The sequence below is a fragment of the Mus musculus genome, chromosome 7 (genome assembly GCF_000001635.26).
Source record: "Mus musculus strain C57BL/6J chromosome 7, GRCm38.p6 C57BL/6J".
In the NCBI taxonomy this organism is placed as follows: Eukaryota; Metazoa; Chordata; class Mammalia; order Rodentia; family Muridae; genus Mus; species Mus musculus.
Window position 1 is genome coordinate 35,640,968 of NC_000073.6, and position 22,704 is coordinate 35,663,671.

The 22,704-nt window shown below is 46.3% G+C and overlaps 1 protein-coding gene and 1 long non-coding RNA gene across 2 annotated transcripts; both read right to left on the bottom strand.

Moving 5' to 3' along the window:
• Window positions 1–1,017: 1,017 nt before the first annotated feature.
• On the bottom strand, window positions 1,018–6,515 carry Pdcd5 (programmed cell death 5). The gene is made up of 6 exons (NM_019746.4): window positions 6,339–6,515; window positions 5,177–5,214; window positions 3,384–3,445; window positions 2,657–2,748; window positions 1,648–1,719; window positions 1,018–1,218 (listed from the first exon to the last, which is right to left on the bottom strand). The coding sequence occupies exons 1-6, from the start codon at window positions 6,402–6,404 to the stop codon at window positions 1,168–1,170; spliced, it is 381 nt and encodes a 126-aa protein (NP_062720.1). The 5' UTR covers window positions 6,405–6,515; the 3' UTR covers window positions 1,018–1,167.
• Window positions 6,516–17,447: 10,932 nt separating this feature from the next.
• Window positions 17,448–19,373, bottom strand: Gm42379. The gene is made up of 3 exons (XR_881965.2): window positions 19,329–19,373; window positions 18,591–18,746; window positions 17,448–18,024 (listed from the first exon to the last, which is right to left on the bottom strand). It is a non-coding gene; the product is annotated as a predicted gene, 42379 (long non-coding RNA).
• Between the last annotated feature and the right edge of the window lie 3,331 nt (window positions 19,374–22,704).

Here is a 22,704-nt window from a genome sequence, read left to right on the forward strand (position 1 = left end):
TTTCTAGCATTTCATATAAATGAGCCATGAAGCACACTTTTTTAAGTATCACGGGTCATTTCTGAAAAGTCTTAGGCAGGGTGGAGAATGTGCCTCAGTTAACACTGTCTGCTTAGTGTTCATGAAGTCCTGTGTTCAATTCCCAGCGCCACACACAACAGGTGCAGTGCTACACCTATGTAATCTCAGCACTAGAGATGTGGAGGCAGGGGGATCAGGAGTCTGGGGTCATCCTTGGCTACATGGTAAGCTGAGACCAGCTTTAGACACAATGAAACCATCCTACAAACAGTAACAGCAAACCCCAAACATTACAGGACAAAACCCTTCAGTAGGTTTGAGTAGGACAGTGCAGACCTGAACACAGATTGATTTATTTCTCTGATTTTTTTTTTTATCATGTATGTGTGTGCTTATAAGGGGTTCGTGTGTAGGTTTCTGAGGCCTGAGGGCATCTGATCCTCTGGAGCTGGAGGTACAGGTAGTTGTGAACTGCCCAACATAGGTGCTAGGAAACCACCTGGTGTCCTGTGCTCACTCAGCCGTCACTCCTGCCTGCTCCTCTTGTAAACACGTCACTTTCACTGTTCAACAGGGACCTCCTAGTTATTTTGTAGAAATATCACTCTAGTTGTTTTGGATCCGAGTGGTATTTGTTCGATAATACCCAACAGCTTTAAACAGAGTGCTGGGATTAAAGGCATGTGCCACCACCGCCTGGCCGTCAGACACTTTATAAAGCCTCACACACCCAACAGCTTTAAATCCAAAGCTGGGACTCTGGGAGGCTACCGGCCGAGGAGGAGACATCCCTGCCCTAAGAATGCAGGATATGCTCAGCTCTTAAAGCTGATGCTGTTGCCAGGGTTTCATTCTCTGGCCGCTGAGCACGCTGGCACAGCTGCTATTTCTCCTCATGTTAACGTCCCAGCTGCAAAGGATAAACTCGCATTGCCACCATTTAAAAGCTCTTGGTAAGGGGGGAAAAATCATTCAAAATGCAGATCTTCTTTTGAGTTGCCTGTGATTCTGAAACACCCAAACTGTTTGAGTTTGAGGTACAAGTTTATTTTTCAAAAGGCATATATAGACAGGGAACAAAGTAAACATTTACAAGGTGGTGACTGTCCTAGACACTGCTCCGGAAGTCTGTCTAAGTGCGTCCTCTTAGTAATCGGCGTCGTCTTCATCGGAGTCCATTACTTTTCTTCTGTTGAACTAGGGGGAAAAGAAAGGTATGTCAGACACTTTTTTTTTTTTTTTTGGTTTTTTTCGAGACAGGATTTCTCTGTGTAGCCCTGGCTGTCCTGAAACTCACTCTGTAGACCAGGCTGGCCTCGAACTCAGAAATCCACCTGCCTCTGCCTCCCGAGTGCTGGGATTAAAGGCATGTGCCACCACCGCCTGGCCATCAGACACTTTATAAAACCTCAGATTTTCTGAGAAAGACATTATTTCTTAAGTGAGCTTATGTGTGTATGTCTTTGAAGAGGGGTAGGTGTGAGAGGTAAGAAGTGTTAACAATTACTCTCTTCCCAACCTCATCGCAGAATTAAGATGTCTAAAAGCTCACAGGCGCTTGGCCAGCTCAGGCAGCTGGAAACGCTACCACCTCCCACCTTCCCCCACCTTCCGCCACACACTTACTTTCACTGTTGTTTTCTTTTCTGTCTGTTGGCTGACTTTCTCAAGTATTTCTATCAAACCTTGTTCTGACACCTATAACCAGAAAGAAAAACAGGGTTACAAAGCAAACAGCATCTCTAACCACTGTCAGGGCTCTCCGAGGAGTAGGAAAAAGGAACAGAGGGCTCAGGAAAGTGAGCAGTTTAAGTCCATCTTTTGTCACTGCTAGCAAGGCAATGACAACCACTGTGTGAAAGGTCACAGGCATAGATGTGCTACCTCTGCCCACGCCACCCTAGAGACAGCATCCTAAAAAAAAGACCCAGTTCTTTGTAGCTCTGAGTGCAGGCAGGGCTCTGTGTAGCCACTCAAGCTTGAGGACTAGACTTCCCAAATATAATCCTCCTGGTCACACACACACACACACACACACACGCTCTCTCTCTCTCTCACACACACACACACACGAACCAAGGACTTCAACCTCCCCTCACAACTACACAACCTGCACACAGGTGGTATTTTAACTGATACTTGCAAACCCTATCTCCAGTGCAGAACAGTTTAAGCCTGGAGACTAACAGTCACTGGGTCACACTGCCACACTGTTCCACACAATGCCAGGAAGGGAGAAAGTCCAGCATTTCTGAACATGCCGTCTTCCTTTAAGATTTACAGCGCAGGGATCATTCTCGCCTTTAAAACTTTCTTGGAGTCAGTCAATAAGAACTCTGTATTCAAAGATGGAAGTTACTTGGTGCAGCTGATTTTTTTAAGTTTTAAGAATTCATGTGCATGAGTACTTTGCTTCAAAAAGAAACACACACACACACACCCCACGTGCATGTGTGGAGATGAGAAGATGGCACAGGGTCTCCTGGAGCTGGAGTTACAGGCACTGGGAGCTGCCTGATACGGCACTGAGAAGCAAGACAGCCAGCGCTGTAGTTGCCGAGCTACCCAGCAGCCCCGAGCCAAGGTCTCATACTGCGGGTATGTACAGCATGCTGCTCAGGCAGTCTGGCCTTACCTTCCCACTTAGCTGTCCATACCGCGCCATCTGTATAAGGTAGTTCTCCACTGCTTTAGTTTTTTCAGGCTTTACAAGTGCTAAGTTACTTACTAAAAAGAAAAAAATACATATGCAAAATAGCAAGAAAATTAAATGCACTAATTATACATTAATTATACCTGACACTTCCAAAGTGTTTCACAAGCTATGTCTGCCAACAGGCAAAAGGTAGATAAGGCAAACAGTGTGGCTAGGCCTTCAAGAGCACCAGCGTTCAGCCACGTCACTCATGGCAGGAGGGCCAAGACTAAACTCCAGTTCTCAGGTCCTAATCTCCATGCTCTCCTGCTTCTGATGATGTACAGCTCTTCCGAACACGCTACTTTATTCTGACTGGCTCCTTTCTATAGTTTTCCTTTGAGATTTTATGTATGAAAACTCCAGACATCACACCGACACCCAGAATACAATCAATCCCTAGCTCCCATGACCATGACAACTAGCAACACTGCTGTGACTGACTCTGTTCAAGAGTCAATCCCTCCAAACTTTTCTGAAAAAATGTCAAGGGGCACCTTCGTAAGGAATGGTGTTTCAATTGTAAAACAATCTCTCTCCAGATTTATAAATGTCATACTTCTTATAAACATTCACTCTGATCAGAGCAGTAACTTCACGTGGGTATCTACACATCCAATTACCTCAAGCCAATTTTATGGGAAGAAAAGAAATTGAAGATGCTTACATCTGGCCCGGGCTGACTGATCCAGAACTTGGGCTAAGATACTGTTTCTCATTTCTGCTTCCCTACAAGGAAACATAGGTCACACAAGGTTAGAACTAAGCTGTCAGCATCTGAATGCACAAAACATTTATTCAATGTCTCTTTAAAAAATCTTTACATTTATTCATTCATTTATTTATTGGAGTTTGGGGTGGGCACACCACAGTGCACATCTGAAGGTCACAGAACAATTTTTGGGAGTCAGTTCTTTCCTTTCACTATGTGGGTCCTGAAGCTTGACCTCAGATCATGAGGCTTGGTGGCAAATGCTCCCCCCTGAGCCATCCAGCGAGCCACCGTGAGACCCCTCTAGTTCCGACTGCATGGTGCCAGGTGCTTCTGCCTTCCAGGAGCCAGCTGTGGATGTAAACTACGAGAATGGCAGGACACTATTTCATGAGGTGGTAGTCCAGGGCAGCAACCATCACCAACAGTAAGTATCCAGTGTGACACGTGCTACGGGCCTGAGTGGAGCCTCGGCAGTTAGACAGACAAGTGGACTTTCTTTAGGGAGGACGCAGAGACTTATGGAGATTCTGAAACACTGTGGCAGGGGCAGAACCAGATCCTGTGAAATTGTAACTCTGCAAGCATCGCTTCTTCCTGAATACTCAAGTAGGAACTGTGGCACACTGCTTTCAAACCTTTTTGGAGGCAGGATTTAGCTATGGAGCTCAAGCAGGCTCAGAATTCACTATGTAGCCAAGGTTGGCCTCAAATTCTTCAACTTCCTTCCTCAGCCTCCTGAGTGGAAGGACCACTGGATTGTACCACTACTCTAAGTAGGAGACTTAAAACATCTCTCTGAGGAACACACTACACAAAAGACAGTAGCAGATACGGTCTGGCAGAATTAAGGGACGGCTGGGGCTGGTTATGCCTATTATCAAGGGCTCATAGAACCAGACTTAATTTATTTCCTTAGGCCACCTTCTCAAGAGTTCCTGAATCTAAGATGCTATGGTCCATAAGACGCACCAATCTGTTTATGCCTTATCAGTACTTGAACCCAGGGCTCTGCATATGCTAGAAAATGCTCGACCACTGTGCTACAGCCCCAGCCTTTTTTTTTTTTTTTCATATATATATATAATCACTTTAACACAGGGTCTTGCTAAGCTATCCAGGCAGACCTTGAACTTGAGATCCTTCTGTCTCTGCTTCCCAAGCAGGGAGGTTAGAGGCGTGAGCCACCACCGGCTTTATGCGCTCAAAGCATAAAAGAGACCCTAGATGAGGAGTCCTGATTAGAGAGGGAAAACCAAACAACCTGCTTTGAGAATGTGGACTTCCAACGGGTTAACCGTGAAGGTTGCCAAAGAGAGTGGGGAGCAAGGGACTTAGTGCTCAGATCTGAACACACCCCAAACAACGGGAGAGGCAAAAGCAGGGTGTGAAGTAGTCACGTCAAATGCATGCTTGAACTTGAGTGAAAGTGCTCTGCCACGCGCAGGGGTAAAACAGCAGAGTAAGTTAGTGTCCACGGACCGCTCACGGGGAGGCCTTGGGTCTAGAATCCCTATGAGGTTATTTACTGTTGGGCTTAGGCAGAACTTCAAAGTGAGGTCTTACTGGAACTCCGTGGGTATTTACTGAATCAGACTAAAAAGGGAATTACCTTCAAGCAGGCTTAGTAGAAAATCACTAGGTTCTGAGATTCACTAAGAGTCACGGACCAATTCCAACTACTAAATAAAAGCCAAAAGCTCAATCTATGAAACCACTCTTCCAGAAAGTTCTAGTTCCAGCCCTACCTTTGCTTTGCTTCCTGTTGGGCTGCATCACCAGGATCCTGAAAAAAAAATAATTTTTACCTTTTAATGGAGTGGAACTTCAAAAGAAGAGAGAAGAACACATGGGTCAGGGAAAGGTGGGGTGAGGCACATTTGTCACCATAGTTAGCACTTAGGAGACACAAGAATCTCAAGTTACCGGCCAGCCTGGGCTATAAACAGAGACCGTATTCAAAATAAAGTAAAATACCAAATAAATGAAAACAAAAATAAAGGGCTTATTCGATATTCTTTCTGCTATAATAGGTTCCCGAGGTGGAAACTGGACCTCACCAAAAAAAAAAAAAAAAAAAAAAAAAAAAAATCAATAAGTCAGTTTCCATTTGCAATGTTGTGTTCGTTTTATTAAATAAGGGCTGAGGGTGGAACTCAGGGAAGAGAGGGTGTTGTGTATGCTAGGTAAGCACTGTGGCCCAGGCTAACCCCCACTCCCAGCCCCACATTTCCCAAGCGTCTCAAGTCACAATCTAAAAGAATGTTTGAGAACGCACACATTCCTGAAAAGGCCCCGGTATCATGGAGCCCTATTTTTAACCAGTGAGAAGACTGGAAAAAAGAGACCCTGGCTTGGCACGAAAGATGCTGGCTCAAAGGCTCAAATGCTTGCCACTGAGGTCACCCACCACCACTAGCGTTTGTCCCAAGGCAAGTTTACAACCCGCTACTCCCTCCTAGCCGGCACCGCAGGGGCTGAGCACCATCTCTGGAGTCCGCGGTTCGACTCCCGCCCGGGGAGGCGCTGTCAGAGCGGCGTCCTCCGCACCAGAGCTCAGAGGATCCCCCTCTACACAGCGCGGGCTTCCGGTCGGCAAGACCCCCCCCAATCCGAGGACACCCCAATCCCGGCGAGGATCGCCTGAGGCTCGACGGCAGCGAAAACCGAGACTTGGGGGGTGGGGTGGGGGGTGACTCGAAGGCGCGCACACCCCAACCCGCACAAGCCTCACGCGGGACCCTACGGCAGCCGAGGAGGCGGCGGTGACCTCCGGGGACACCCCCATCCCCGTGGGCACACACACGTTGCCATGGGGTACGCGGAAGCCGGGGTCCCACGAGCAAACGCCGAGAGCCTGTGCCTGGGGCGAGGGCGTCACCTCGCCCGCCCGCCCGCTCGCTCACTCACTCCATGCTTGGCCTGCAACTCGGCCAGCCTCTGCTTCCTCAGCGCCTCAAGTTCTTCGTCCGCCATGGCGCGGCTGTCCCACGTCGCGCAGGCGCAGCGGCCGTCGGGGGTCGCGCAGCCGCAGCCGCCCTCCGGTACACTCGGTTGGAATCGCTTCGGCCGGAGACTCGAGCCCGGCGCCTTCGACTGCGCAGACGCGAGTGATGCTCAGGCATCAAAAGTCGAGTGCCGAGTTGGGGCTGCCGGGCCTCGGCCAGGGTGCCTTGCAGAGGACCGATCCTGCGATGGGAAAAGGGGCAGAACCTCTAAGAGGGCGCTTGTGGGTTCCCAGGCTCTGAACTGCGCGTTAACACGCCCCACCCTAATGATTCCTAGGACTGGCAATGGCGCAGTTCTGCAAGGTGTAAACTCCTTAGTCGACGCCCTGTCTGCTTTACCCCAACCCCCAAGGGCCTTTGCTGAGAAGATGCTGTGTGTGTGAGTGTGTGTGTGAACTATGGCAATACACACACACACACACACACACACACACACACCCTGATTTTGGAGTGAGGGTCCCAGTAAGGGATGGAGTGGGTGGAAAAAAAAACTGCTCAATTCTCCAATCCTGTGACTTGCTTATGGTATATGTATTTTAATTTTTCCAAATACATCTAACCATTTTCATTATATATATATATGGAGGTAAGGGATGAGTGAGCCTGAGGAGACAAACATTGGACCCCTGGAGTTGGAGTTCCAAGCAACTGTGAGTCACCTGATATTGGGTTGAGAATCGAATTCTGGTGCTCTGGAAGACTAATACACACTTTTAACCACTGAGCCATCCCTCTAGCCCATATACCTACATCCACCCTGTTGAGCAATGGCTACTCTCTATAAATTTTTCATCATTACAAACTGGCACCCACTCACTAAATAGAAATTATTTATTATCCCTGGTTCCCATTACAAAACAATGTTCTGTCTGTATAAAATTGCCTATTCAAGCACTATTTATTTATGGCTGGCATATTTGACCAATCATATACCACCTTCAAGTTTTTTATCCATGTTGTACCATGAGACAGAACTTCATTCTTGATTGGATTTGGTGGGTGTGTGCCTTTAAAGTCGGCCAATCCAGGGGCGTCTGAGGCAGGAGGATCTGGAATTGAAGACCAGCTTGCCATTACATAGTGAGACTTTGGCTCCAACCAAACAAGCTCTCCCCTCCCCCATTTCATTATTTCCTGGCTGAACATATTTACTGTACAAAGCACATTAGATGTATTCATCAGTTTAACCTTGTTCACTTTTTGCTTAGTGTGAGTAAAGCCACTATCAATGCATGTGTTCAAATGCCTGCCTGCAATCCTGCCTTCAGTTATTTTAAATATGTATCTATGGATGGAATTGCTGTGTTAGGGACTGTGGTGGTTTGAAAGAAAATGGCCCCCAGAGGCTCTTAGGGAGTGGCACAGTTAGGAGGTGTGCCTTGTCGTAGGTGTGTCTCGGTTGGAAGGAAGTGTTTTTCTGGGACTCTGAGGTTTCAAGTGTGCTCACGCCATAGTGTTACTTTCCCTGCTGCTCGCCTATTGATGCAGAACTCTCAGCGACCTCTCCTGTACCATGCCTGTCTGCACTACACCATGCTCCCTGCCACGATGATGATGGACTAAACTTCAGAACCTATAAGCCAGCCCCAATCAAATGCCTTCCTTTATAAGAGATGCCGTGATCATGGGGTCTCTTCACAGCAATAGAAATCCTAAACCAGACAGTTGCTTTTCTACTACTGTGATACAATACCATGACCAAGGCCATTAATAAAAGAAAGCTTTTAATTTGGAGCTCACAGTTCCAGAGAATTAGAGTCCGTGACCATCATGGTGGGGAGTATGGTAATGAGCAGGCAGGCATGACAGTGCAACAGCAGCTAAGATCTCACGTCTTGAGACAACTACTATTTTGAAAATTCAGAGCCCTAGTGACACACCTCCTCCAAGGCCACACCCCTCCAAGGCCACACCCCTCCAAGGCCACACCTCCTGTAAGGCCACACCTCTTCCAAGGCCACACCTCCTCCAACAAAGCTACAGCTCCTAATCTTTCTCAAATGCCTGTGTCAACCTCTCCATAGTTCTAATAGCATCTGAAACTCAACATACCCGTAGTTAACCCTTGACTTCTTCATCAGCTGTCCCTTCTACTTCTCCTTACTTTGGTAAATGTCACCGTTTATTAACTAGGTCAGAACACAAGCACCTGGACCTGAGGAAATGGTTTAGGTAGTAAAAGTGCCTGTCACCTAAGTGTGGTGACCTGCATTAATATCTCCTCCCCTCAAAAGCCTATCTGAATACAGCCTAGCATCCCAACCCTGGGGAGGCAGACCCAGACAGTCTGTTCAAAGTGCCGCTCTTCAGGTTCATTTCAAGACCCTGTCTCAAAAAATACAGTGAAGAATGACTGAGGAAGACATCCAATTGTTAACCTCTGATCTCCATGTGCACACATATCCAAACACACAAGTACAGTCTTGTGTGGCAGATGCTCCCTAGGAAGACACAATACACATGTCTATCAGCCCAGAAAGGGAACCATAAAGACAGACCAATATAAGAGTCCAACCAAAATCTAAATTTGTGAACCATAGGGTTTTTACTGAGGTTCTCAACAGGAGTGGGTGTGAGGGTTACTCCTAAGAGTAAGAATGACTCAAAGAGCAGACTTTTTGAAAAGTCCATCCCACCATGGGCAGTTGTGGCTCATGAAAGTCGCAGCCCTGGGGCTCCCTCCTGTCAGCTGTTTACTGGAGAACAGCCCTCCAGAATCCCCCAAATTTTCATTCTCCCAGACATGATGCATTTGTTTACTTCTGTAGTGGTTGGAATGAGAAATGTGCACCATTGATGGGTGTGTTTGAACACGTGGTCCCTAACTGGTAGTGCAGTTTGGGGAGGTTATGGAACCTTTAGGGGGTTCATCCTCGCTGGAGGAAGTGCATCAGCAGCAGGGGTGGGCTTTTAAAAGCCTTATCTGCTTCCTGACTGGACTCTGTTCCACATTCCTGGCTGAAGATGCGGTCGTTGTGTTTCTTCCTCCAGCCACCTCCTGACATGCCATTTTGGACTCTTCCCCTGGAACCATAAGCCCCGATAAACTCTTCCTTTTATAAGTTGCTTTGGGGCATGGTATTTTATCACCGACAAAAAGTAGCGGAGGCATGCCCTGACTCTCCTGAGCCTTCCCTTCCAGAGGGAGTGTTTCAGTTCAGAGGCCATTGACATACAGAGCACATAGGCTTGTACATACGCAAACAGGAAAGAAGAGGAGAAGGAAGGAAGGAAGAGATGGAAGGATGCATTTGGTAGAAGCACAGGTGATACACAGCTATTTCATGGCCTCCTTGTGTTGGCCACTGATGTCACTGCTTGCTGCTTATGTGACAGCAGTGGGCCAGTAATCCCAGCACCCACAGGGGCAATGCTTACAGCACTCACTGGTCCCTCTGTCATGCTTATCTCCCAGCCTTTTCCCTGGGCAAGCCATCTTCTCTGCTTAATTGTCCTCAAGTCCCCTGCAGCAGAGCCCTGGCCATCTCCTGTCAGCAGCAGAGGGAGCCATACTCTACCGAAAGAGACTGAGTTCTTCATTACGCTACAAAGCCGAGAAGACCCGTAACTGTTGCTTTGTGCCACACAGTATGTCCTCACAGACAAAGCTTTAATCTCCCTCATCCGTCTTTGTAGCTGGATTCTGGGTCCAGAGGCATGGATTCACTCTGAGAAAGCCTCAGCCAGCTTGGTGGGTGATTTGGGGCTTCAGCGCTATCCTTGCTGCATGCTGTGTTGTGGATTCTCACCTCCCATCCTCAGGGTTCACGCCTTCATGGTTGCTTGCCAGCAGTGCCTTAGCTATGGTGTTTCCGCTGATCAGTTATGTCATGGCTGGCAGCATGAAAGTCTCCAACAAAGGCAGAATGCAAGAGGCGGGCCAGCTGGGCAGTCTCCGACCCCAGCAGCTGTAGATGGACGCTAGATTGCTTGGTTGGGACTTCTTGTAGCTAGGAAGCTTCCTGGCAGGGCAGTGTGTTAAGCTCTTCCCTGACCTCTTTACTTCTGGTGTTTTTGCTGTATAAGCTTTCAAACAGAGCAATGGACTCCCGTCCCACATCAAACTCAGTGTGTGAGCAGTTGATTAGTGATGACAGAGCCTGAGATCCCAATTGACAAACGTTTCTTCAACAACACGGCCATCGTTTGGGGACATGGCAAGTTTGCTTGTAGGCCACTACAGTAAAGCCAACCACATGCTCTCCACCCAACATGTATAAAAGTGGTGCTTACAGGACTAGAGAGATGGTTTACTGGTTAGCAGCACTCCCTGCTCTTGTAGCAGACCGAACGGAGGTTTGGTTCTCAGGATCTCAGGAGTCTCACAACCTTCTAAAACTCCAGTTCTGGGGCATCCAATACCACCCTCTGTCCTCTGGGGGGCGCCCACATGCACATGTACACACTCAAGTACATATATGCAAAATAATGTAAAGACATGCAAAACAGTGTAAAAATAATATTTTACATTTATGGGTAGTGCTCTGGTTAGGTTTTGTTTGTTTGTTTTACAAGGTTGCTACAAGCCATTGTCCCCTGGAAAGCAGGTCTCTCGATTGAGAAAATGCTTTCATCAGATTGTCCTGTAGGCATGTCTATGGGACACTTTCTTGATTGATGATTGATGAGACAGCCCAGCTGACTGTGTGTGGCATCGCCTCTCGGCAGGTGGTCCTGAGCTGTATAAGGAAGCAGGCTGAGCAAGCCGCTGGGAGCAAACCAATCAGTAGCGTCCCTTTGTCATCTGCCCTTCAGTTCCTGTCTCTAGGTTCCTGCCTTGAGTTCCTGCCCTGACTTCTCTCAGTGATTAACTGTACAGTAGAAGCTAAATAAGCCCGTTCCTTTGGAATTACTTTTGGCCACGGTGTTTAGCACAGCCACAGAAAATTAGTGTTTACTCTATTATGTGGTTTAGACCACATTATATGACCAGGCTGGGCAACCCAGAAAGACATAGATATGTAAACATATAAATAGACAGGTGTGGCAATGCCTGCCTGTAATCCTAGCACTTACATGTCCAGGGCAAGAGGATCAGGAGTTTGAGGTCTGGACTGCATATCAAGATCCTGTCTCAATTTAAAATCTAAAATAATGAATGCATGTGGAGAAGGAATTTAGAATCCTAGCTAGCCCCTATACAAGACATAGAAGCCAGATATTTTTATTTATAAGCCATACGCCTCACTTGGGCCAGTTTGGAGCTCTACTTATTCTCCAGCTGTAACATGCTTGTCACATGTTGTTTCTCCTGGCCACGTGCTCATGGTCTATCTCCTCTCATGGTGGCCGCCCTCTGTGGCTGCCGTCTGTCTTCTTTCTTCTTCTCCTCCCTCTACCTGCAACTTCCCCCTATCCCCGCCGCCCCACTTGATCCTCAAGTCTCACCTCTCTCCCTCCACTGCCCAATCACAGGCTCTAGCCTTTTATTGACCAGTTAAATTGGGGAGCAAGGTTCACATAGCATCACTTGATGTCGGTGAGGATCTGCTTGCTGGGGGCAACCAGGTACTTGTTGAGAAGCCAGTATTTAGTATTGAAATACAAGCAGCATCAGACCAACCCACTACATGCATGGATGGATGGGCGAATGGATGGATGGGCAGATGGATGGATGGATGGATGGATGGATGGATGGATAAATGAGCTATTCTATATCCACTCAGTGTACGATGGCATACTCAGTCCTCGGGAGCACAAGTGACAAGCACTCAGAATCAGCTCTAAGCATCAAGGCTCGGTCAGCTCCTCTGCCACAGCCCTGACCTTGTTCCATTTGACCCCCCCCCCCCATGATATTTAAATCTCATAACTCTGATCTGTCCAGAAAGAAATCTTAAATTTAAGGTGATTTTTAGAAATGCATTTAACCGGTCTAATGCCCACACTTGTTACACCAGAATGATGAGGGAAATGGAGGCAGGAATATCCTGAATTTCAAGGCTAGCCTAGATTACAATGTAAGCCAAGGCCAGCTTGAGCCACATAGTGAGACCCTGCCCTCAAAAGCCCAAGGGGCAGACAGGTAGCCTGATGAGAGAGCACTTGCCTGACAGGTGCAGGGCTTGGGTTTGGTTCCCCAATGTTGGAAAAAAAAAAAAAAAGCAAAAATTGAACAAATACAAGCTATTGATCTCAATTTCACTTTGTAAATCAGAGAAAATTACTATTCAGTGTGAGGAGATTTCTTACATCTATGTGTTCATTCATAATTAAGGCAACTGTGTCACACAGGAATGTACGCATATGAATATATGTATATACATGCACAGCTCTCGTATCAAGATAAACGCGGTGGAAAAGGACCAAATGCTTTTACCTATTATTTTTTTGTGAATTAAAGTCATCCCTCTTATCTTGCAGTTAGCACCCCAAATCAAAAGTTATTAACATCAATGAGTCAATCAGCAAGCACATTTAGAGCGGTGGAAGGGGAGATGTGCTTGTTATGTTTCTTGAAAAGATGGACGCTCAACAAGCAGATAGTTCCAGAAATGCCCCCAATCCCCATTCCCTAGTGAAATCTCCCAGGCTCCACTCACGGACCCATCTACCCCTGGAGGAGACTGACTGAGGAGAAACAAAATGGAAGATGTGGGCAGGCGGGCTATCGATAGGGGTCTCCTTCCTCAGAAACCTCCCAGATGAGCAAGGGGCTGGCTGGCTTACTCTTCTTCTTTCCCCTCCTCTCTACAGCCCCCAGCCCACTCAGCCACCCACAGCAGCAGCGTCCCCAGTTTACCTTTTGAGGAAGATTGGGTGAGACCTTTGGGTCGCCTCAGCTGCTAAGGAGCCCCTGGCTACGTGATGTAACAAGGGAAATCGATTCTCTCACGGTTCTGCTTGCTTTCTTCCGAGACCTCTCCCCCTTAGCTTGTAGGTGGCACCTCCTCTGTATCTACCCAAATTCCTGGTGCGCACCAAAGGCCAAGCATACTGGTGTTGCAACAGCCACCGTCTCAATATACCAGTTAAATAATGACGATTGTAGACCGTCAGTAAAGTTATGCATTCAGAAACCAGACTATTGTAAACACAAGGGCTGGAGTTTAACAAGGCTATGTGACCTGCGTGACATCACTTACATGTCCTCTTTCTTTGGACTTATGCTCTTTAACCACCCCCTCATTTTCCATTTCCGTGTATGTGTGTGTGTGTGTGTATGTGTGTGTGTGTGGTATACATGTGCATGCATGCTTGCATACGAGTGTTTGCTTGTGCATGTGAAAGCTGAATGAGACATTCCACATCATCCTCCATCACCCTTCCGTCTTAGTCACTGAGGCAGGTCTCTCAATCAAACCCAGAGCTCACCGATGTGGCTACCCACTACGGAGGGTAGAGCTCGCTTTGAGGAATTTCCTGTCTACCTTCTGAGGCTGCAATTATAGGTGGGGTACTACACCCACCCAGCATCTAGTAGGTTCTGGGGATCCCAACTCCAGACCTCACAGTTGGGCTGCAAGGGCTTCAAGCCCAAGTCATCTCCCGGTCCCTCAACACACATTCTTTTCCTAGGAGGACAATCACCTATGGCTGGTTAAAACAAAAGGTATCGAATGTTTTGGAGAATTAGAAGCCCCTCCTTAGTTGATTTTGGCTTGAATTAATTGTTTTCTAAAATTAAAAGCTCTGCGTCTGCCTCTATATCCTTTCATTTTCATATATCATTTAGACCTTTGTTTGTATTCTTGTGGTTAGCTTACAATTTTTAGTTTTTCTTCATAAGAATACCATCGATTTTTTTCCCCCAAGAGAGTGTGCTTGGATGAAAACATACAAACAAAAAAAGTCATTATCAGAAATAAAAGGCTTGTGTTATATACATATATATATAACACAAGCCTGTGTTTTATATGTGTTACATATATTATATTATATATTATATTATTATAATAATATTATATATATATAATATTATATTATTATATTATATATAACACAAGTTTGTGTTTTATATATATACATATATAAAACATAGTATATATACATATATAACACAAGCTTTTTATTTTTGATATTTTTATATATAGTGTAATCTATCATGAGATTATGTGATTATGAAATATTTGGATAAAAAGTGGGCATTTCAGTGGTCTGCGCTTTAGCTTTCTGCACTGCGACAAAATAGTTGAGAGAAGTAGCTTATAGGAGGAGAAGCTAATTTTGGTCCACGGCCTCACTCTGTGGTTATCATTTGTCTGCCACTTCAGGGTGCCCATGCTGAAGCCAAGCATCTTGGTGACAGGTGTGTGCTGGGTACCTCATTGTGACCAGGGGGAGGGGGAAAGCAAGAGGAAGAGTCTGGGGATGAGATACAGCTCCTGGGTCCAAGCCTCCAAGAACCCTCCAACCTCCAGAGTTTCCATCGTCCCCTATTAGTCCATGAAATTACGGTGCTGTCAGTGGACAGATTCACTGACGAAGTCAGAGCCCTCAGGATCCAAGCCTGTCCCCAGATCCCTGCATCTTCTGGTGGCTGCTCCAGAGACTGTGCCAGTCAGACTCTGCTGTGACAGAACACCGGACGCAAACAACGTGAGTGACAAAAGAGCCCGGATTTTCAGTCGTTCACCGCAGGGAGTGCATGGAGGACTGGTTTTACTCACGCAGGCAGGCAGGATGTAGAACACAGAGGAACTAGTGAGGGACCGAGACAAGACAGTGTACCCAAGGGCATGACCCAGGGACTTGCTTCCTCTAGCAGCCCTGGCTGCTCCTGTCCCACTATCTCCTGCAGAGAAAGTCTTTGGTGCAGTGTATGTGAAGCATCACCGGTCAATAAAAAGCTGGTGGCCTATTCGCTGAGGCAGGAGATAGGAGGTGAGAGTTCTGGCAGGGAGAGGGGATTCTGGGATAGAGCCAGGTGAGGCGAGGATTTGCCCCAAATGCTGATGGAGACAGTCACACGAAACTGAAGGAGAGGTGACTATCCTCATGGCAGGACTTAGAATAGACTATACGAGAGAGGTGAGTTACAAGCTAGTGGGAAAGAGGCAAGGCATATGGCCTAAGCATTTACTCACAAATCAGACTCAGAGTCGCTACTTAGTGAACTTGGCCATGGGTGGGAAAGCCTGTGGTTAAGGTCTCCTAACGGTCTTCTCATAAGTAGACTAAGTTACCTATCAATTCAGAGCCTTTATGACCTGATCATTGTTTTGGTTTTTAATTATTTATTTTACATGTGTGTACCTGAGTGTATGCATGTGCCAGGTACATGCAATAAATGTCCTCAGAGGGCAGAAGATGGTGCTGAATCCCTCGGAACTGGAGTTCCAGGTATCCGAGAGCTACCGTGTGAGTGCTGGGAATCAAACTCCAGCCCTCCACAGGAGCAGCCAGCCTCCTGACCACCGTGCCAACTCTCCAGCCCTTCTAGTGGACTTCTTAACCCAGGCAAACATGCTGTCGAGACCAACCGTGGCAGAGAGGTCAGAGAGACAGGCATCCCGTGTCTTGCCCTACTTCTGTGGGAATCGTGAGATGTCCTAAACCTCTTGCTTGTGAATGAAGTACTTTTCATCAAAACACTAGAGTAAAACAACTGCTAAAAGCTACACTTTTAAAAGATTTACTGGGGTGTGTGTGTATGTGTGTGTGTGTGTGTATGTGTGTGTATATGTGTGTGTATGTGTGTGTATATATATGTATGTGTATGTATGTGTGTGTATGTGTGTGCTTGCATACAGTTCCCTTCTGAGGCCAGACAAGGGCATCATTGTCCCTGAAATTAGAGTTACAGGCAGCAGCTGTGAGCAGCCATGTAGGTGCTGGGACCTGAACCCTGGTCCTCAGAAACAGCAGCAGATGTGTTTAACCACTAAGTTATCTTTCTGGCCCTCAAGCTAAATTTTTTAATCTTTTTTCTAAAGTGTGTTAGGCAGTAGGAAAGTTTGACCTTGCACCTGCCAAGATTATTTAAATGTCGAGACACGTAGGAATTCAAGAATCAATGCTCTGTTGGGATGTTTTTCTATGACTAAGGTAAGGGCCAGACACAATAATGACAAGAAATAAGTTACATCATTTGGGGTAATCCAAACCCCTAGAAGATCTTGACCTACTGTGTGCATCTGATCACTAATTAGAAAAACACGTTCCTACCTAGACACCGCTGAAATAAGTGAGCTGAGAGATGTTAGTTATGTAAATTAAAACCAAAGGCATCAAACTTTGCATTTCTGATTACATATTCAAACCATACAATTACAGCATATAAAATCAATTTTTACTATAGTCATAAGTAGCAATTAGACATTGCATTTTAAAATTCAAATGATGTTTGTATTAGATGGAATTCCTCCTCTTCCCCCAGCCTGGGGAAAACATCTGACTGGGAAATGATCCCCTGTGGTTCCTTTCTTCATCCGTCCCTAAAATAGCAGCTTGTGACCCCTTTCAGTGGGAGAGAGATGACACTGACACCCTTAAAGACCGTGGAGACAGGGTCAGGGCTTCATAGTCCTCAAAGATTTGACAACCAAAGAAAGTGGAGAGAAAAAAAACAAGGGCGAATGATGGTAGATGTTTTGAAGGTGGTGGTGGTGAAGGCTTGCAACCCATTGTTAATTAATTAAGGTCGAAATCTACCATTGTCCAGATAGCCCACTGAGCTCAGTGCAAAATGGAGGATTTCCTTTACCAGCAGGGCTTCTCCTTCTCTGACCTCGTCTGAGGGGCCCCAAACCCCTGTACCCTGTAGCTTCAGAATGTCACCTGGCCTTGGAGAGATTACAGGTTCAGCTTCCTATCTCTAAAAGTACTTCCCCAGCAAGGACCCGGGATTCCTGGAATGTCTCTCCGCACAAATGAGGCATTCACAGAACTTTAAAACTCCAGCCAACGATTTTCATTTACCCTGAAACTCTTTCCCACCTCTGCAAAGTCCATATAGAGCCGTGGTTCACCCCGAATAAAGTGTGTGTGTACAAGCCCACCCCAAAAAGAGTTGTGCACACAAACTAAGATCCTTCAAGAGAGCTGTTTCATTGAAGATCATCAGAGAAGCCTTTGCCTACAAGAGCTGTAACACTAAGATCTTTGGACAAGGCCTTCCCCTACCCGTCGCCATTACTCCCAGCCAGACCGGGACCCTGCAGAACCACATCCATTCCAGACTCTGCTTCATCCGTCCAGCCCGGTGTGCAGTGGCATCTGGACACGCTGAGAGGCAGGGAACGGAAGGTGCGGAACCACAGCTAGCACCCCCAAAATGCACACCACAATCCACAAAAACCCAACACCCGATCATGGTTTCTAAGCACAATTCTTTCCTAAAAGGAGCCAAGGCTACATCGGAATGATGGATTCCAGTGTGGAGAAAAACAGAAACTACATATATGTGTACAAATCAAACTTGAACATACTCAGGATTAATGGAAACATGGTGAAAGGACTAGCTTAACTTGCTTCTCTTTTTCTTCTTTTTCTTTCTTTCTTTTGCGACAGGGTTTCTCTGTGTAGACTTGGCTGTCCTGGAACCGGGTTAGCCTCACACTCAGATCTCCTTGCCTCTGCCTCCTGAGTGCTGGGATTAAAGGCATGAGCCACCATATCCGTCACGCTTAACTTTCTATGGGGCAAATCTGAGCAACAAGAATGATATCAGTCATGAAACATAGCCCCCCATAGCTCATGATACATAGCCCCCACAGCTCCTCACAAACAATGCTAATACAGTAAAAAGAGAGAGAGAGAGAGAGAGAGAGAGAGAGAGAGAGAGAGAGAGAGAGAGAAGGATGGAAAGGAAAGAAAAGGAAAGGAAAGAAAAGAAAAGAGAAAAGAAAAAAGAAAAGAAGAGAAAAAAGAAAAGAAAAGAAAAGAAAAGAAAAGAAAAGAAAAGAAAAGAAAAGAAAAGAAAAGAAAAGAAAAGAAGAGGTATTTTTTTAGTTTTGAAAAGCTGTGTTTCTGTGGGCATGTTTCTGAGTGCAGTACCTATAGTGGCCAGAAGAGGGCGACAGATCCCAGGAGCTGGAGCTACAGGCTGTTGTGAGCCACCCCACAAGGGTGCTGGGAAACTGAATTTAGGTCCCTTGCAAGTGCAGCCACCACTCTTAGCCACTGAGCTATCTCTCTCCAGCTCAAGAAATAGCTTTTATTTTTCGTGTAGTTGACTTAAGCAAACTTTTCTGGCAGACACTGTATCAGTTACCTTTCTCCTCGGGATTCTCGGGATGACAGGATTCCTGACTGAAGCAATGGAAGGAGAAGGCGAGTCTTGGCTCATGGTTTCATGATGCGGAAAGCATGGTGGCCGGGGTAGCTTGACCTATGGAGACATGAGCTTGTAGCAGCTTGCCACATTGCCCTGGAAAACAGGACACAAAGAGCATTTGGTCTGGAAGTGAGGAGAGGGAACCCAACTCCCTCAAGTAGGCCGTATCTCCTAAGGGTTCCAAATTCCCCCAAACAGCATCACCAGCCAGGGGACCAACTATTTCAACACATGATCCTCCGGGAGAGATTTCATATTTGAGTGTGACAAATGCTAAGTCGTTTTCTGTGTTAGTCGGCTTCCCAGCACTGATAGAATACTAGAGGGGGGAAAAGCTGCTTTTGACTTGTGGTTTCCATTCATGGTCACTTGGCTGTCTTGTTTTTGGATCTGTGGTGAGATAGACCATCACGGTGGGGAGTCGCAATGGCGCCTAGCTGCTCAGCTCATGACAGCCAGGAAGGGGAGAAAGATCAAAGTTGGGGAGGGGAGACCGCAGGAACGAGATCTATTTCCGAAGGTTAGAACCACAATGACCCACATTCCCTCGAAGTCCTTCAACACCCGTGTTCCTAACACCTTCCAACAGTCCGTTAAGCTCTGAGGCTGGAGTCTGGAAAGCTAGCTCGGGCAGTTAGGAGCGCAGGGGACTGGAGTTCAGTTTCCAGCACTCACACTGGAAGGCTCACAACCGCCTGTAGCTTCAGCTCCAGGGGACACGGTATCCTCTTCTCTTCTTGCCTCCGTGGGCTCTGGGGACTGGAGAGATGGCTCAGTGGCTAAGAACACTGACTGCTCTTCCAGAGGTCCTGAGTTCAAACCCCAGCAAGCACATGGTGGTGTAATGGCATCCAATGCCCTATTCTGGTGTTTCTGAAGACAGCTACAGTGTACTCATATAAAATTAAATATTAAAAAAAAACCACACACAGACACAGAATTCAACAACAACAATGATGACAACAACAACTTTTCAGCTGTGAATCCATCCATAGGCTAATCCTTTGGGATGACCAGAGCTCTCATGATCCAATCGCTTCCCCCAAAGTCGAACTTCTGAACATTGCTGGTTGAGAAACAAATGTTCAGCCTCTGGAAACATTGAAGACCCTGACTATACCAGCCATTGACTAGGGTGTTGTAGGACAGGACGTCCATATCTGTATCACCTCAAAAGACTTATTCGTTACACGGAGGGGCAGGGGGTCCACAGAGACGCTCAGCGGTTGAGAGCACTGGCTGCTCTTGTGGAAAACTCAGGTTTGACTCTCAGTACCCACATGGCAGCTCACAACCATTTGTAACTCCAGTTCCGGGGTGGGGAACTGATCTAATGTCTTCTTCTGATCTCTGAAGTACACCAGGCAGGCATGTGGTACACATGCATACATGCAGGCAAAACATTCACATAAAATATTAATCTACGGGCTGGTGAGATGGCTCAGTGGGTAAGAGCACCCGACTGCTCTTCCGAAGGTCCAGAGTTCAAATCCCAGCAACCACATGGTGGCTCACAACCATCTGTAACGAGATCTGATTCCCTCTTCTGGAGTGTCTGAAGACAGCTACAATGTACTTACATATAATAAATAAATAAATCTTTAAAAAAAAATATTAATCTAAAAAAAGAAAGAAAGAAAGAAAGAAAGGGAAGGGAAGGGAAGGGAAGGGAAGGGAAGGGAAGGGAAGGGAAGGGAAGGGAAGGGAAGGGAAGGGAAGAGAAGAGAAGAGAAGAGAAGAGAAGAGAAGAGAAGAGAAGAGAAGAGAAGAGAAGAGAAGAGAAGAGAAGAGAAGAGAAGAGAAGAGAAAAGAACTTTCTCTGTGGAGAGATCTGCCAGAGACCATTTTAACCAAAAGTTCCAATTTTATGGCCAATGAAGGAGTAGCTGACACCATGGGTCTCCTGACAAAGGGCTCATTTCCTGTAAGTACCAAAGGGCCTGTCAGAATCCAAAGACATAGAACTTAATCTAACTGTGGGGACTCAACGGAACAATCCAAATCAAGGGGCTGTCTGTAAAACAGCATGCTCAGATTCTAAAAATGTCAGCTTCAAGAATGCTTAAGGCAGGAGGGCAGGCATGGTGGCACACACCTTTGATCCCAGCACTCAGGAGGCAGAGGCAGGCAGATTTCTGAGTTCGAGGCCAGCCTGGTCTACAGAGTGAGTTCCAGGACAGCCAGGGCTACATCGAGAGTACCTGTCTCAAAACAAAAGACAAGGCTGGAAGGATGGTTCAGTGGTTAGGAGTGTACACTGTTCTTGCCAAAGACCTGAGTTCAGTTCCCATAGCCAACTGCTTGTAATCCCCAGTTCCCTGGAGTCTGGCACCCTCTTCTGGTCTCTGTGGCACTGCACTAATGAACATGGCCACTCCTCCCACAAGACCTACACACACACACACACACACACACACACCACCACCACCACCACCACCACCACCATACACACTAATTAAAAATAAATCTTTAAAAAAATGAAGAGTGTACTGGCTGGTGTCAATGTAAGCTAGAGTCATCAGAGAAGAAGGGGCCTAAGTTGAGGAAATGCCTCCGTGAGATTTCAGCTATAAGACATTTCTCAATTTATGATCAATGGGGGAAGTGCCTAGCCTGTTGTGGGCGAGGCCATCCCTGATCTGGTGGTCCTGGGTTCTAGCAGAAAGCAGGCTGAGAAAGCCAGGGGAGGCAAGCCAGTGAGCAGCAGTCTCCATGGCCTCTGTGTCAGCTTCACCCAGACTTCCTTTAGTGATGAACAGTGATCTGGACCTGTAAGCTGAATAAACCATTTTCTCCCCAACTTGCCTTTTGGTCATGGTGTTTCGCCGCAGCGACAAAAACTCTAAGACAAAGAATGCAATGTGGGGGTTTACCACATCCTTATTTCAGTATTTCTGAAGGGTTAAATCTAGTTCAAATGACAGACATGAACCCGGGATTCTATAGGCCACATGGAAAGTGACAAGCTAGGCAAAGCAGAACCCCACGTACCCTCCTTGAGGTTAACACCCATGATGGGGTGCGACTTTGTCGTGATGCAGCTGAAGGTCACCTACGCTTCTGTAAGTGACCCCTTGCCTGTGCTAGCTAAGAAGCTCAGGAAACCCATTGATTGCAACAACAACAACAACAACAACAACAACAACAACAACAACAACATGACTAAGTAAGTAGTTAGCTAAATAAATTTCAAATGAAAGGTTGAAAGGAACAAGCTGGTTAATTCCTTATTACTTTACTTATCTAAACACGTTAGCTAAGTCTTTACAAAATAATGGATTTATTTTTAATAATGAATTATTAAATGAATGTGAAATCACTGTAACACGCCTTGCTTTCCTTCAATTAACAGCTAATTGACTTTCATGCATATTTAACTTTTGAATAAAAATATGTTCATATGGCTAAAAATGAAAAGTTCTATAAAATAAAAAAAAAATTCCCTGGGGCTGGAGAGATGTTTCAGCAGTTACAAGCACATTTTACTCTTGCAGATCAAGTCCCAGAACTAACGCCTGTGACTCTAGCTCCAGGGAACACAGAGCCCTTTTCTGACTTCTCTAGGTACCAGGCATACACGTGGTACAAGTATATACATGCAGCTGAGACTCTCATATACACAAAATTAAATAATAAATCTAAAGATCATTTTTAAGGGTCCGAGAGACGGTTTACCAGTTAAGAGCACTGGCCGCTCTTACAGAAGATGCCGGTTCACTTCCTGTACCCACATGGCAGCTCACATTTGTAACTCTAGTCCCAGGGCGTCCAGCACCCTGTTTTGGCGCCTTTGAGCACCAGCACACACATAGTGCATAGACATATATGCAGGCAAAACACCTATGTACATAAGAAAATTAAAGTCTTTTAAGTGAATGAAGAGGCTGGTGTTATATAGTTCAGTGGTAGTTGACTGGTTGCCTAGCAACCCAACATATACAAGGTCCTAGGTTCAATCCCCAGCACTTACCACACACAGATACACAAAGCCCCCTGCCTAGAGAGAACCGTTTGATTAGAGTCACTTGCCCACTGACCGAGGAGTCTGCTT